Source organism: Salarias fasciatus, chromosome 5, assembly GCF_902148845.1.
Source record: "Salarias fasciatus chromosome 5, fSalaFa1.1, whole genome shotgun sequence".
In the NCBI taxonomy this organism is placed as follows: Eukaryota; Metazoa; Chordata; class Actinopteri; order Blenniiformes; family Blenniidae; genus Salarias; species Salarias fasciatus.
This window is the reverse complement of record NC_043749.1, coordinates 18,173,494-18,187,522: the sequence shown is the minus strand read 5'-3', so window position 1 is coordinate 18,187,522 and position 14,029 is coordinate 18,173,494. Positions and strand designations below refer to the sequence as shown.

The 14,029-nt window shown below is 39.9% G+C and overlaps 1 protein-coding gene across 1 annotated transcript in view; it reads right to left on the bottom strand.

The window, feature by feature from the left end:
- cdh22 (cadherin 22) overlaps positions 1-14,029 on the bottom strand; it is an 81,149-nt gene that overhangs the window by 38,796 nt on the left and 28,324 nt on the right. The window contains exons 4-7 of the mRNA XM_030091565.1: positions 11,456-11,623; positions 8,659-8,840; positions 7,417-7,673; positions 3,725-3,861 (exon numbers count right to left, since the gene is read on the bottom strand). Of these exons, the coding sequence (XP_029947425.1) occupies positions 3,725-3,861; positions 7,417-7,673; positions 8,659-8,840; positions 11,456-11,623 (744 nt within the window). The remainder of the gene's footprint in view (positions 1-3,724; positions 3,862-7,416; positions 7,674-8,658; positions 8,841-11,455; positions 11,624-14,029) is intronic.

Genomic DNA, 14,029 nt, shown 5'->3' with positions numbered 1-14,029 from the left:
ACGCTTTGTTGACGGCAATGCGAGAGTCTTTATCTTTCAAGCGCAGGCGTGTGTTTATGTCTGATATTTAAAGGTGTAGGGGCCACATTAAATCTTCAATTAACATTAAAATGTGCCGTTGACATAATGCCGAGAACAAAGAAGCGGAGCACAAAAGGGCCTCAGTCGCTCTGGGAGGACTGCGAAAAAGTCTAATTTTGTGTTAATGTTTGTGTTGGATGAGACTGCTTGCTATTCAGTGTAGGCTGTATTGATTATTGAAGTAATCACAGTCTGGGGAAATATGAGAGAGGAACAAATATGAAGACTTTTAAAATCAGCTTTGTTTATGGCATTGTTTTCTTCCTTCTTGTCTGTGCAGTGGTGGTTAGATGCAGAATCCAATCTCCTCTGCTTTCACTGCAATCCCAAAATCACTTCATCTGTATAAGATTGAAAAAGTGAGGAGGAACACCAGGCCTCCTCCATCCTCAAGTTTACTTCTAATGGTATAGTAATAACCTTCCGGCTTCCCCAAGTTATTACATTCTTCATTTTCTTTGCAATGCCAAAAGGAACCAATGAGATGAAAAAAAAAATGCACGCTCTTCCTTCATTTTCTGCAATGTGTTTGTCAAGCACCATAAAATAATGACTATGTTCTCTCCATTGTATCATTAAGCTGAAGATGCATGGATGAGTATCTCGCTGTACGATCATATCCCTGAAGAGTGACCAATGGTTTTTACGGTGAAGCTCATCAGCACGTTGGCGAAAACCTTGATTGTGTTGTCGAAGGAGGGTGAAGCATCGTGAACGGAGACAAGAAAGCAGTTTCACTCAGCACAAAAAGACACCGTTTGTCAAAAAAAAACACACGGGTTCAGTGATTTGCTGTACCGATTCCTTATGGCCTTCCTGTGCTTGCTGTTCTAAACCCAAACGTGAGAACACTTTGTATTATTTTAGGAGAGAACATCAAAACGTCTCCCCATGGTGACACACACGGACTTGTGAAAGGTCCAGTGTGACTTTACAGGGGGGAAAACGGCACAAACTTGATTCCACGTATGTCCTTGGTTACCAAGAGACATGAGGATCATTTACGTCACAGTGCATCACTGCGCCCGACCCGGACCCGGCGGTCACCTCTCTATCATTCTTTAAGGCTCAAGATAAAGAAAGACCGTCTCTGTGTTATATATTTCGTCTTTAATGTCAGTTGTGTCTGGAGTAAAGTCGCAGAAGCTTGAGCCGTTGCCAGCTGACACTGGATGAGAGGTGGAGAGTCGGAAAGGTCGCCGTTACAGAGCGAACACGGAGAAACAAGGCAGTCACCAGCTCACACATTCACGTGAGTGGGACATTTACAGTAATTCATCCAAAGCTGAACACAAGCTTGCCGCTTGTTTGCATAAATTTCAGTAAAAGCTCGTTGTCAGGTGAATATTTCTCGTATTTCAAAGTTAAATATAACATTCTCAATGGCAACCAAACAACACTGAGATCTATTGTAGGGTTTTGCTTTGAAATTAAATAAAAACAAATAAAATAAAATCATCATGTATACATTTGTTTTTGCCTGAAGTCTAAAATTTTATGTATGACAATAGTTTCTACTGAAACATGAAGCTGAATCGAAATTATACAACAGATTTTAACACTGTAATTATTGCTCTTCTCTCTGGTTTTTAATCAATTTGGTTTTTGTTTTTTTTAACTTTTGTCTTGAAAAGTGTTTCGGAACCTAGAAAAGCCCTTTACGAACTTATAAAATAAATGTATCATGATTGTTCATATCAAACCACAAGTTCACACTTTATGAAGCTTCAGCCTTGCAAATATTTTGATGATAATCCCAATTATTTGAAGGTTTACAAACCTGTCAACAATTTGAAGACATTAAAGTAGCATTCTTATGTTTTCTTAGCTGCGACATTTGAGTTTTTACATTTAAAAGTCCCAGCAAGCTGCTGCTGTCTGATTACAGTATTCTGTATCATCTGTATTTTCTGGTGTGGAGGTCGGGAAAAGGTTGAGACTTCCGTCTTCGGCCTCATGGCTAATAGAGCTCATCTGGGCCTTGAAAGACCTTTTACTTAGCATCATTTGTTTGTGCTAGAAAGCTTCACACCACTTCAAAAACATGAATTAACTGATCACTTTCGTCTTATTACTGACCTCCACACTCTGTTATGTTCTGTTTAAATGTAATGTATTCACGGCATATCTCTGCATGTAATCCTGTCTTGTCTTGTACTTTGAAACGGTGACAAAAAGGGACTCGTTCATGACATTTAAACCTTGCTGGAAAGGTTAGCGATTTCTGTTGTCTTGTAACTGCTGTCATTGATAATGACTTAGGTTGTAATTTTAAATCCAGAAATGGCTTTTGAGAAGTGCAAAGTGGCATTTAGCATCGTGACTAACCATTAAAGGAGCATCATCTGGACTTCATAAACCTTTTTAATTTTATTCTGTAAGTCTTTCTTGCAAATACCTTTCAGATTTAAGATGACCGTCTTATTCTGAAGGAGTATGGCCACATTTTGACTTCATGGTGCCCGTTTTAGGATTAACTAGAATACATTTTAGTGGATGAAGTAAAAACATCTGAAAAACACGATTTTCAAAAGCTCCAGATATTGTCTTTTGGTTTTGGTAAAGTCAACGCTCCAGTACCAGGATATGTCCAAAGACTGTGTGGAAATGAACTATCAACTGACTGATTAGAACTGATGATCTCTGGACGGAGAGAAAAAAAAAAATCTATATTTGTATATCTTTTTCTGTCATTCTAATATATGGAGTGATCTTCTTATAAATATGGTGTGGCACATGTATTGTGTCAGTTTTGCAGCGTGCAGTGTTGTCTCAGGGAAATTGTAAATTTATAATGTTTGATGAATTGTCATGAAAAACCATCTATCACATAAGAGGGAAAAAAATAACTGGAGGATGTAAATAAACTCCACCAGACTGGAATGACTGGGGTTCAGGCAGGCCTCTCTTTAGAGCCACAAACGCTGCAGCAACATGAAAGATCGGGGGTTCAGGGGGAATAGTTTTTGTCAGCATGAGTCCTTCCTTTTATATTTACAGGAGAAGTGTTTAAAAAAAAAAAAAGAATAGGTTGTGGGTAAAATTATTGCTTAATTTATCAAATCATACATTTTTATTACTGAAGTTGTTGATGATGAATTTTATATTCCTCAGGAAAAAAAAAAACCCTTCTTGGAGCAAAGTTTAATGTATTAACGTTATAATAGTTAGCATTAATAATTTCTCTTTTGCCTTCACTGACATATTGTTTCTAACTTTATTTTTCACTGATGTTTTGTTTGTGTTTACTTTAGAAATATGAGACAGGTTAGAATGAAGCGCTGTAACATCAACTGTATTTCTGAAACATTAAAACAAAGTACTGCACTTAATTATTCATTTTCATTTGTGTCTCCGGTGGTCTTGCCACGGAGGCTCGTTTCTTCAACGCTTTTGTTTTGACATGTTACAATTCATAAGTCAAAAGCACATGTCAAAACAAACTATTTTTACTGAGGTTGCAGCTGGTGGGGATAATTATACAAATTCTCTGGCACTAAATTTACGCAGCATTCTCAGCAATCATGTGACGGTTTTGTCGAGTTGAAAATGTCAATACTTTATGAATAACCTTGAACTCTTCCGAACAGAGCGAAGACGTTCAAACCTGCTGTAACTGAGTTTGGAAAAGCAAGTGAAGTACCTGCTTCTACAGCCTTGACAGTGATGTTGTGCCAGCCTGCCGTCTCCCGGTCCAAAATCTTTCCCAGTGTGATGGCGCCCGAGTCGGGATCAATATGAAAGATCATCTCCTGGTCTGTGGTCCGATCGATGGAGAATCTGAAAGAGCAGAAAGGCAACAGACGATGTAGACGATAACAAAAAGAAAGGAAAAAAAAAAACCTACTTAAAGAGTCTGATTTACTTAAATTCTGTAGAGGTCAGTCCATCACACGGCAAACAAAGAGACAAACACACACACACACACACACACACACACTCACTAACACGGGAGAACAGGAGAAATTTAGGGTCGCCAATAACCTCACATGGTTGTTTTTGGACAGTGGGTAGAAACCGAAGCGTATAAAGAGAAGCAGCTAAATTCATATTGACGCATTGGTATACAAATCTATTAGCCTGATTCTCTATATTAAGCACAATCTGTTAAACAAACCTAATAATCAATCTACTTTTTTGACTGTGTGCGTTATTTTGTATGTCGATCGAATGGAAACCCCAAATATTTTGGTTAAAATAAACACCATGTTTAGCATAGATTAGTAAATCACAAAATATCAATAATTATATCCTAATTTTCAGTTAACACAATTATGGAGTCTGCGTTGCATTTTAAAGTCTGACCAGAGACTCTAAAAGTCATTATTTGTTGCCACTGCAATCCAGAAGTTTATACAGAAACAGGACTGAAAGGGAACATTCTGAAAGCATTCACTGGAGGAACAGCACAGGTCTTAGGATAGTGCTGCGTCCTTTAGCTGCATGTGGATATATAGTGACCCCTTTTTTGTTTTTTTTTGCTGATTCAGAGCATAAACATTAAAATTTCATTGTGCACTCTGGGAAAAAAAAAAGAGAAATGCATCTTTCGTTCTTTGGGTTATTTGGTGCTCTTAAAAGATTGGTGAGTCAACACAATCCACTGAAAGCTTTCTTTGTTCTAAGTTACTCTCCATCTCACCATATACGCAAGCGCGTGCACACACACACACACACACACACACACACACACACACACACACACACACACACACAGGTGGACACATCAACTACAATAAAGAAAAATCTGCAGTGCCAGCTCTTCAGACCTCTTTAACAAACGTGGCAGCCACTGATCACAAGACTGCACGAGTATGACGGTTACATTATGTAATTATAAAAAGGAGCATGTCAAGCAGGGAAAATTTAAACAGGTTTTGAATTTTGCATTCATTTTTAGAGAGGGTGAATAATATTTTATATTTTAGTCATGCCGCAGCTGGGAGGACAAACATTTCTTCTACTACTCATCAGACCTTGTGTCGTAGCATGCATGCCTCGAAGAAAACCAGCGCTCGGGATGAAATTGTGCCTGTTCAAATGAACATTTGCAGAAAACAGCTCTGGAATGAAGTCAGAGAAACAGCCGCCATGCAGCAGGAGGGCCAGCGTGAAATCCTGGTGAATTTATCCTTAACTTCCCATTAAGGCAGCAATGACTATTTATTTGTGCATCTGCCAATCCCATTAAAAAAAAAAAAAATATATATATATATATATATATATATATATATATATATATCTGTATCCGTTATCCCGATTGTTCAAGCATTTATTCATCTATCAAGAGAAAACCACTGCATGATTTGGAGCGTAATGAATTTATGCAAAACATTAGTGAAAAAGAGATAATGTCAAAGAAAACCGCTCAAGTGAGTGAAAACTATACATGTATGAAAGTACGATACTCCTGCAGTTTACTGATTGTTTTAATTGAAGCATAATCAACACCTCCTCTACAAAAGGGGGTGTTGCTGATCCAACGTACACACACTTACAACCTAAACACGAACACACCGGGCGAGTGATTGAACACAGCTCTACGAAGGTGTTGCCTTATGCGGGGGAAAAAAAAAAAAAAAAAAAGACCAAAAGGCCATGAGCTTGCTAATTGTACCGAGTAGGTGGCTTCTGGCCAAGCCCCCCCCCCCACACTCACAGGACACTCCCACACATAAATAAACAAAGGCATAGTTGTATATGCTCACACACGCATCACACACACATAGTTTCAGCTGCAGGCTGCCAAGCCAGCGGTGAACGACAGCGCTGCCATTGTGTTGTACTTTATTACACCTGGAACGCTGAGTCTCATGCATTTTTAATCGAGGTAATTTGCACAGGCCCTGCGTGCGTCGGTGTATACTCTGTCAGCGAGACCGTCGTGGCCCTTATCTACATTCCCTCCTCACACTGCAATTGCTCTTCTGAGGACATATAAACCAAAGACCTTGATACACAAGATTACCGGATGATACTGTTTTATCACACACAGTGATCTCAGAAAAAAAAAAAAATAAAAAAATGAAGATGTTCAGTACACCTTCATCCAACACAGGTTGCAGTAGCGCTTGGGCTTTAACTTCATCTTCAAGAAAAATTCCTGACAAAAGAAAATATGTTGCTCTTAAGTCTATCAGCGAGACGGTTTTAGGTCTCAGAAATGACATTTTTCAAAGTAGAAATTTTGTTCCAATAAAGTGTGTCAGCTGGGGTAGAATAATGGAGCAGATACTGAAAACATAAAAGGCAATGTATTGCTGTCAGTGTTTTTGACGTTATATTTTTCCAAACCATTTATTGTATATAGAAACATTTCTGCTCCTGCAGCAGCCGAACGCTGCTTTAGTTTTATCTATTTGTCCCCATCTACTTTCATATGTTGCTTTTTTTAAAACAGATAAAAGGTTTTTATCAGCGCTTATCCATCTTTGATACCACTTCTCTAACAGTTCGGGGTCACAGGGTGCAGGAGCCGATCCTTTTTAACTACTGGGAAACGCAGTGTGGATTCCAGAGAGGTCACCAGTCCATCACTGAGCAAACACAGTGAGATCCGCACAATTACATGTCGGTTTAACGTCACCGTCCCTAACCCTGACTCCAGGCACGGCGAGAACATGCAAACACCACACAGAGCGCCCCCAACCGGACTTGAACTGGGAGTGATCTCACCGTGAAGAGTGCTAAACACAACATCACCATGACTGATACTTTCACATAAGTTCAGGAAAAAAGTTTAAAATTAAGCCTTTTCCATTTTAATTTGAAATCCAGTGAGAGTCATTATATTGTTAACTGTGTATTCAAACAAATACCCCGATTATAACTTTGTGCAATGTTACAAATTAATGATATTAAAAGAGAGCAGCAGTATTTAACCAGGCCACATGACATTTGTTAAACATATGACTATGTTGAGTAATTTGATCACAACATTAATTGCTATAAATACACACTTGATATAAATACACACATATGATAGAAATATTATTTTTCTTTCTGGTTTTTAGCTTAAAAAAACAGTGCTTCAGCAACTCCTTGGCATTGTTTTACAACTTTCCCCTTTAACCACATGACTACAGCAGTGGCATTATTGTTTTTAGTTATTTTTCCTTAATTTTTGTCATCCTGACCTTTGACCTGTTGTCACAAGACATGGTTTAATGCTCAAATAATGAAGTGTAATTTACTGCAGTCCATTAGCAAATGATATCATAATGATGATTGATGAGCAATAAATTAAGTATTTATCCAAAAATTAATATAGAGTGTGTTTCGAGAGGGCAGCACAGTTTAGTTTTTGAATCGATTTACCTTAAATCAATATCGTACCTTACAGGCTTGTTTAACCCATCCGGATCTCTCGCAGTGACGACACCAACCAGCGCCCCGACTTTGGCGTCCTCCTGCACCTCCATGACGGCGCCTTCCGCTGGCTGAAAAATCGGCGGCTCGTCCACGTCCGAGACGCTGACGCGGACGATCGTCTGATCTTTGAAGGAGCCGAGATCCGCAAAGCGAGGGTCAAGATGCTTGTTCGCCGCCTCCACAACAACATTGTGCGTCCTCCTGCTCTCGAAGTCCAAAGGCTGAAAAACACCCAAAACAAGGCTCTAATTGAACTGTTTCGCTCGACAGAAAGCCATCCATCACTTAAAGGGACGCAGAGCTCAGTACTGACACGGACGGGCAAAAATTAAATCTCAATACTCATGCATTAACATCAGCTGCTGTGACGTGTGTGCAGACTGTAACCAGAACGGAGCTAGTAAAGAAAGCACTGTTTTATCGTCAGCAGAGGCATCAGGCTGTAATCTTTTAGAGTGAGAATGACGAACACTGAAACACAGACGGCAGTTAACGATGGCGGCGCGGTATTGATGTGAAAGCTGGAATGTCTGTATCTGAATCAAACGTCACGACTGCAACGTACGCTTTAAAGTTAAAAGCTGAAACAACTTTTAACGTCTCAAGAAAAAAAAGAAAGAAGAACTGATAGCACTTCTGAAGCCCCACTGAGACTAGTAATGATGAAGACCATTGATCTTTCTTTGTCTATTGATCAGATATAGCTCACAAAGGAACAAAGAGTTGGATGCAGCCAAAATAAAGAATATTTTTTTGGCAAATGGTCGACAGACAATGTGAGGAAGAGTAACCGAAGGAATCTCGGTTGATTGCCAGCCCTGTCACTTTTAGTAAAATTGCCAGAGGTGACAGGGCCCATTGTCTGTGATAATGATGCCTTGAAGACTTAAGAAACGTTGAGGAAAGGGCAAAAGAAAAGGAATAATTGCCTTCTAGAAATGTGGCAATTGTTCGTGCTTGTCTGCAGTTTTCTTGGATTTCTACAAGGCTGGACCCAAATATGCATTTGTGTTGATGGTTTATTTGTGGCACAAGAAGAAAAGAGACATTGGCGAACTAATTCAGCCAGTTAGTGATCGCTGTGTGTGAAACTGAATCACCAAACCTTGGGTTTAATATTGAGCATTTATATTCCATTACTTTTCTGAATATCTCACTAGTTGAAAATCAATGGTGGAAGACAAGAGTGCTTTAACTTATCTGTACCTTCTTGATGGAGACAACGGCTTCCTGCGACTCCACATCCGTGGTGACCTTGAAGAGATCCCCTCCCTCTTTGATCAGATAGCTCATGTCTGTGTTCTCTCCCATGTCTGCGTCGGTGGCAATGACGCGTCCCACCGGCGTCCCCACGGCAGCCCCCTCCGACACCGAAAACTGGTACATCTCTGGCCACCCATAGAAAACAGACACAGTTAAACCATGACAAAGACACGGGTTTAAAACAGAGAAAAAAGACAAAGACGTATCACGGCTAAAAAGACAAAACAAACACCATGTGTGGGAAAAGACAGATGGATGTCTAGGTGGGAGAGCGGAGTGGGAAGTCAGGGTATTGGTACAAGAGATGGATTGGAAGTAAAGAGAGGAAAGTGGAAAGAGGGGCAGGAGGAGATAATAAAGACAGAGTAGACAGCAAGTAAAGACATGGGTAATGGGAAACTCAAGTTGGGGAGGAAATGTAATGAACGAATAGCAACTGGTCGCCTTTACAAAGTTAGTGTTCGGGTGTCGGGGGCAAAGTACACACGTTCAATCCCTTTCAGTTTTATTGCAACCAGCTTTCTCCTTAAATTACAACTGGAGGATTCTATAAAGCACAGTTTAAAGGTACATCTCTGTCAGTCTTCTCAGTTCACTGTGGGTCACGCTTGTGTATGACAGTAAGTTTGACTTAAGAATGTCACCCAGGGAACCTTCACCCTTCACCGTTTACAGCCACCTTCAGATGAACAACACTGCTGCTGTTTTTCATTCTCAGCTGAACAGTTGTCAATCTGAAACTTTACATCTATACCCACTGGTCAGAACAGCTGGGACGCCTCACGAGGACCAAATTAGAGTCGATTTTGTCGTGTTAAAGCTACTTTTTTTTTAACCCGGTTCTTCACCTGTGAGCCAACATTTGAGTGTGGTGAAGACATTGTCTAAGATGTTACAGCTGTTGTGTTAAAGGGGTTGGTGAAGTTTGCAAGCATACTGGTTTAAGCTGTTCCATGATGAGCCAAGATGATCTGATTTCCAATCACACCACCAAACAACAGCCTGCGGCATTAAAACACCGCAGGATGAATCCATGTTTTCATCTGGTTTAAAGTGTCTTCAGACCCAACTTCACCACGGTCAGGCTACAGTTGAACAACATGGCGTGCATTCAGCTGCAGCCTTCTGAGGGTTTTTTTTGTTTTAACTTGTTCTTTAAACTTTACCTCGTCGTTGCTTTTTCTCATCTGACCTCTGCAAACTCAAGAAAAAAGATATTTTCTCTTTTTCTGGCTATTATAATCCAAATCAAAGAAACTGTTGTTGATGAAAATCTCAGCAGATGAGTCATTTCTGAATTACTACAAGGGGTCTGATGAGCACCAGCAACCAACGCCACTATATTCAAAGTGATTTAATTACTTTTTCTCATTCTGACGTTCAGATTGAGGTTTTGCAGGTCATTTCAGCCGTGCCTTGTGCCTAAACGCATCATGCTGTAATTTGGCAGGTGACACGTTCGTTTTTACAATCACTTTAAAAGGTGTAATGATGCAGAGATTAAGTTTATTTTCAAATAACAAAACAAGCCAAGCTAAATTAATATGACTTGGCAGAGATCATTATGAACTAGAAAACAATATATACCGCAAAAGAAATATTTAACTCAATGTTTCCCCAGAAGGAAATTACATATAAATACGAAAGCTTTGGCATGCATCATCTGTCACCTTCCTTTACAATTGACTCATAAAGCTGCTTTGGAAATCTATATTCATTATCCACATGATACAATAGAAATACAATAACTCTGCAGGGTTTATTCCCATGACTTTGCAAACATGATTTAGTGAGACGAGAAAGGAATTCACACTGACATTAAAGAAAATAAATAAATCAAATGAAAATCAAATGAAAAAAAACAAAACAAAAAACAGGTGTGTTGTCAAGACATATTAAACATAAGCATACAATCATCCAGGGTGCAGAAACTGTAGTTTTACTTTAAGAACAGGAATTGTATAATGTGGTGTTTCAACCCTAAATGATGAATAAGGAAAGAAGGAGGAGATAAAATGAAAGCAACACAGGGAGCACTATTCTGTTCGAACATCAAATTATTCAGTTTTGACGACTATTCAGCATGATAACACACTATGTGTTAGATGAATGGAACTTTTAAAATGGGTGAAAAACCGAATACTCGTGGTGCTAAAAATCTCAAAGGTTCAACATCTGCAAATAAATGTTGTTTTGCTTTACCGACTTGTTTTCCTTTTTATTCATTTTTTTTTCAATCAAATAAATTCAATGTGTTGGTGGTTGAGGGTGAAACCTCATTTATATGTGCATCTTTTAAACGTACCTGTTGCAAGCAGACACGTGAAAGTCGGCTCGCCTAAAAGGCAACTCAACATCGTAGATCTATAGCAATACGAAGCACAAAGAGCAGTATCGATTCGGTTCTCTTTTGAGCTTTGCTTGAAAACAGTAATCAAATGTGCAATGGAACGCATCAATTCTCCACATTTGATAGAGTACTCTGTTATGGGCTGCGGTTTTGATTGGCCCATAAATTTAATTTAGTCAATTTTCTTGGACTGCACACAGGCCATTGATGCCACCGCTTATCGGCTTGAGTGGCCTGCACGGTGCATTATATACCGTCTTTTATCACGTTTTGGGCCTTTTTTTCTTTCTTTTCATTTTTCTTTTTTGTCTTAGCTAACAGTTTCTGCACCCAGAAGAAAATCTCCCATTTTGAGTTGAGCAGCGAGAGAATGTGCCGGACGACACACACTCTGCGGGAAGCGCGGCGGGTTGTCATTAACGTCTGTGATCACTATGGTCACTGTGGTGGAGCCGGAGAGACCACCCATTTGTCCTGCCATGTCTGTTGCCTTGACGACCAACTCGTAACGATCCTGCGTCTCACGGTCCAAATCTGCCACCGCTGTCATGATGATTCCTAATGATTGAGGAAAGGAGGTGAGTTTAAAAGGAGGCAACCAGAGAGAAAGAGAGAAGAAGAGTAGTTGGAAAGTGAGGCCATTGGAAAGGTCACATTAGTGTTCTACACTAACACAACAACCAACTATATTTCCTCCCTCGGTCTGAAAATCAACTTCTGCAAAGCACTGTATTATGGAGGCGCAAGTGCAGCATATTCCATTTCGTCCCCTCAGACAAGCTGGATTGGAGAGATCGTGACATATTCGCGCCTCTCTGCACATACACCATTTTATGGCCGAGCCGTATTAAAATGAATAATATATAGAGGTGGAATGAAGGCGTATCATGGCCCCCCCAGAACAGCATTACAACTCTTCCACTGTGGTGAAACTGCACTCATGCTGGACAGGTGGATTTTCCAAAAAGCCAGCAAGGGGCACAGAGGAAACACTATGATGTAGAGATAGAATGAAGGTAAAACCACTGCATAGCTTTAATTTGTAGAACTGCACACATTTGGTTGTATTTCAGTGGCTTTTTAAAATCAATAGTCAATCCCATTCTCGTCTTCCAATTTGAGGAGTCAGCTGAAAAATCACCAAAAACACAAAAACTTAAAGAACATATATCTGTTTTCTAAAATGATCTTAAAACGAGCTGACCAGGGCTTGTAAAACAGTGTTCTTGATGTGACTCCACTCAGTGAGCTCTTATTTTATTCTATATCGGTCTCTCACACACTCAGAACCCAGCGCAGGGTCCTTCTTGGTATAAAAGAGAGCCTCTCCTCTGTGGCCCAGCAGCAGCAGTGTCAGCATCTGGTCGCCTCACTCTGCAGTAGTGATTCTTTCCCACGTGGGATTTTTCACATCAGGATGCATTGATGAATATCCCACTAGTGACACCCGGTCCCACTCCCAGAGGTTTGCATTGTGTTGGGCATACAACTCACTGATTCCTGTCACACTTAGCCCTGGGCCATGTTTCATAAGAAGCCAAAACACAGGACACACAGCGGTAGCGGTAAGAAAGGAGACGAGTGACACGCTCCTGATTCAAAACACGAGCAGAAAGCATCTAAAATAAGACGAATTCTACAAGTATCGAGCTCCGCTGCTTCAACATCACGGCGTGTGCAGATGAGACCACATGGATCATTGTGAATGTAATCACCTAAATGTATGCACTGGATATTCTCATGCACGTCACGTAGCCTTAACATTAACCAATTTAACTGGGTAATGGGACCGTGTATACCAACTGTGAAATAGAGATCCAGCGCGGCAATTCATTACGTGAATATAAAATAAATGGTGACGTCCCAATAATTTCTTTATCTTTCAAACATCAATTGTCATTCTGCTTCCATACCGGGAGGTAATGGAAGCCTTATTCTACCGTGTACTTTAAAACTCCTGGACCTTTATAGCTGCTATAAAAACCAAAAAAGGGGTTGTTTTGGTAGGACGAGGTATCACTTCCACTTTGTGAGTTCCTCCGCTGGGTGTGTGCTCACTGCAGAGGAGTAACAAAGAATAAAAAAAAACATCATTCCCATACCGAAGAGGAGTTTTCAAATGTTGACACTTTGCTTGAGAGCTTCTTTCTCTGACAACTTTTTACTTTCATTTTCATCTCAATATCATTTAAAAGGAATTACAACTTTTTATTGTCATTGCCTGGATTTTCATCATCAAGATTGAGTTCAACCAAGATGGATAGAAGTGGCAGAAAACACACGATCCTGTTGTGAGTCTATCAGAGAATTATGTGGGAGCGAGTCATGAAAAAGAAAATGAACCACATGACCCAGATGACGGAGGAAGACATTCTCTATTCAAGGACTTTTCTTTTAATGAGAAGTTCAAAGGTGGAGGAACGGAGGCAGCTGGTAGAAACGTCCTCCAAACGGTTACTACAAACAGCCTGTACGGCCGTGCTGTCTCTTGGGTAAAGCTGAACTTGTACTTAAGTTTGAGTGTTTGTGCTATGGTGAAGGATGTGTTCTCCACATTTGTGAGAGACTGATGATTCACATACGCCATCACAACGAAAGCGACAACATATTGCCTTCGGAGTGGAAAAAAAATTATGCATCTGGGTTGAGAATAAAAAACAAGAAATCATCTCTATTTTCAGCCAGCCATTACCTGCCATCATACGCAGTGAACCGGTCAGGTTTTTTTTTTTTCTTCTTCAGTCTCCTACAAATCTGCCTAAATTTAGTAGGATGGAATGTAGAATTTGTCTCTGTTGAGACTGAGAAAACAAACAGGGGAACTAAATATTAATGATGACCATGAATACGTACAGTATGTACACAAGTAACAAGCTGAGAATGTGATATAATAGGTCACTATGCAGTTTAGTGAGTTTACAAGTCAGTAAGCATTTAATAAAATATATAAGACATGAGTTAATA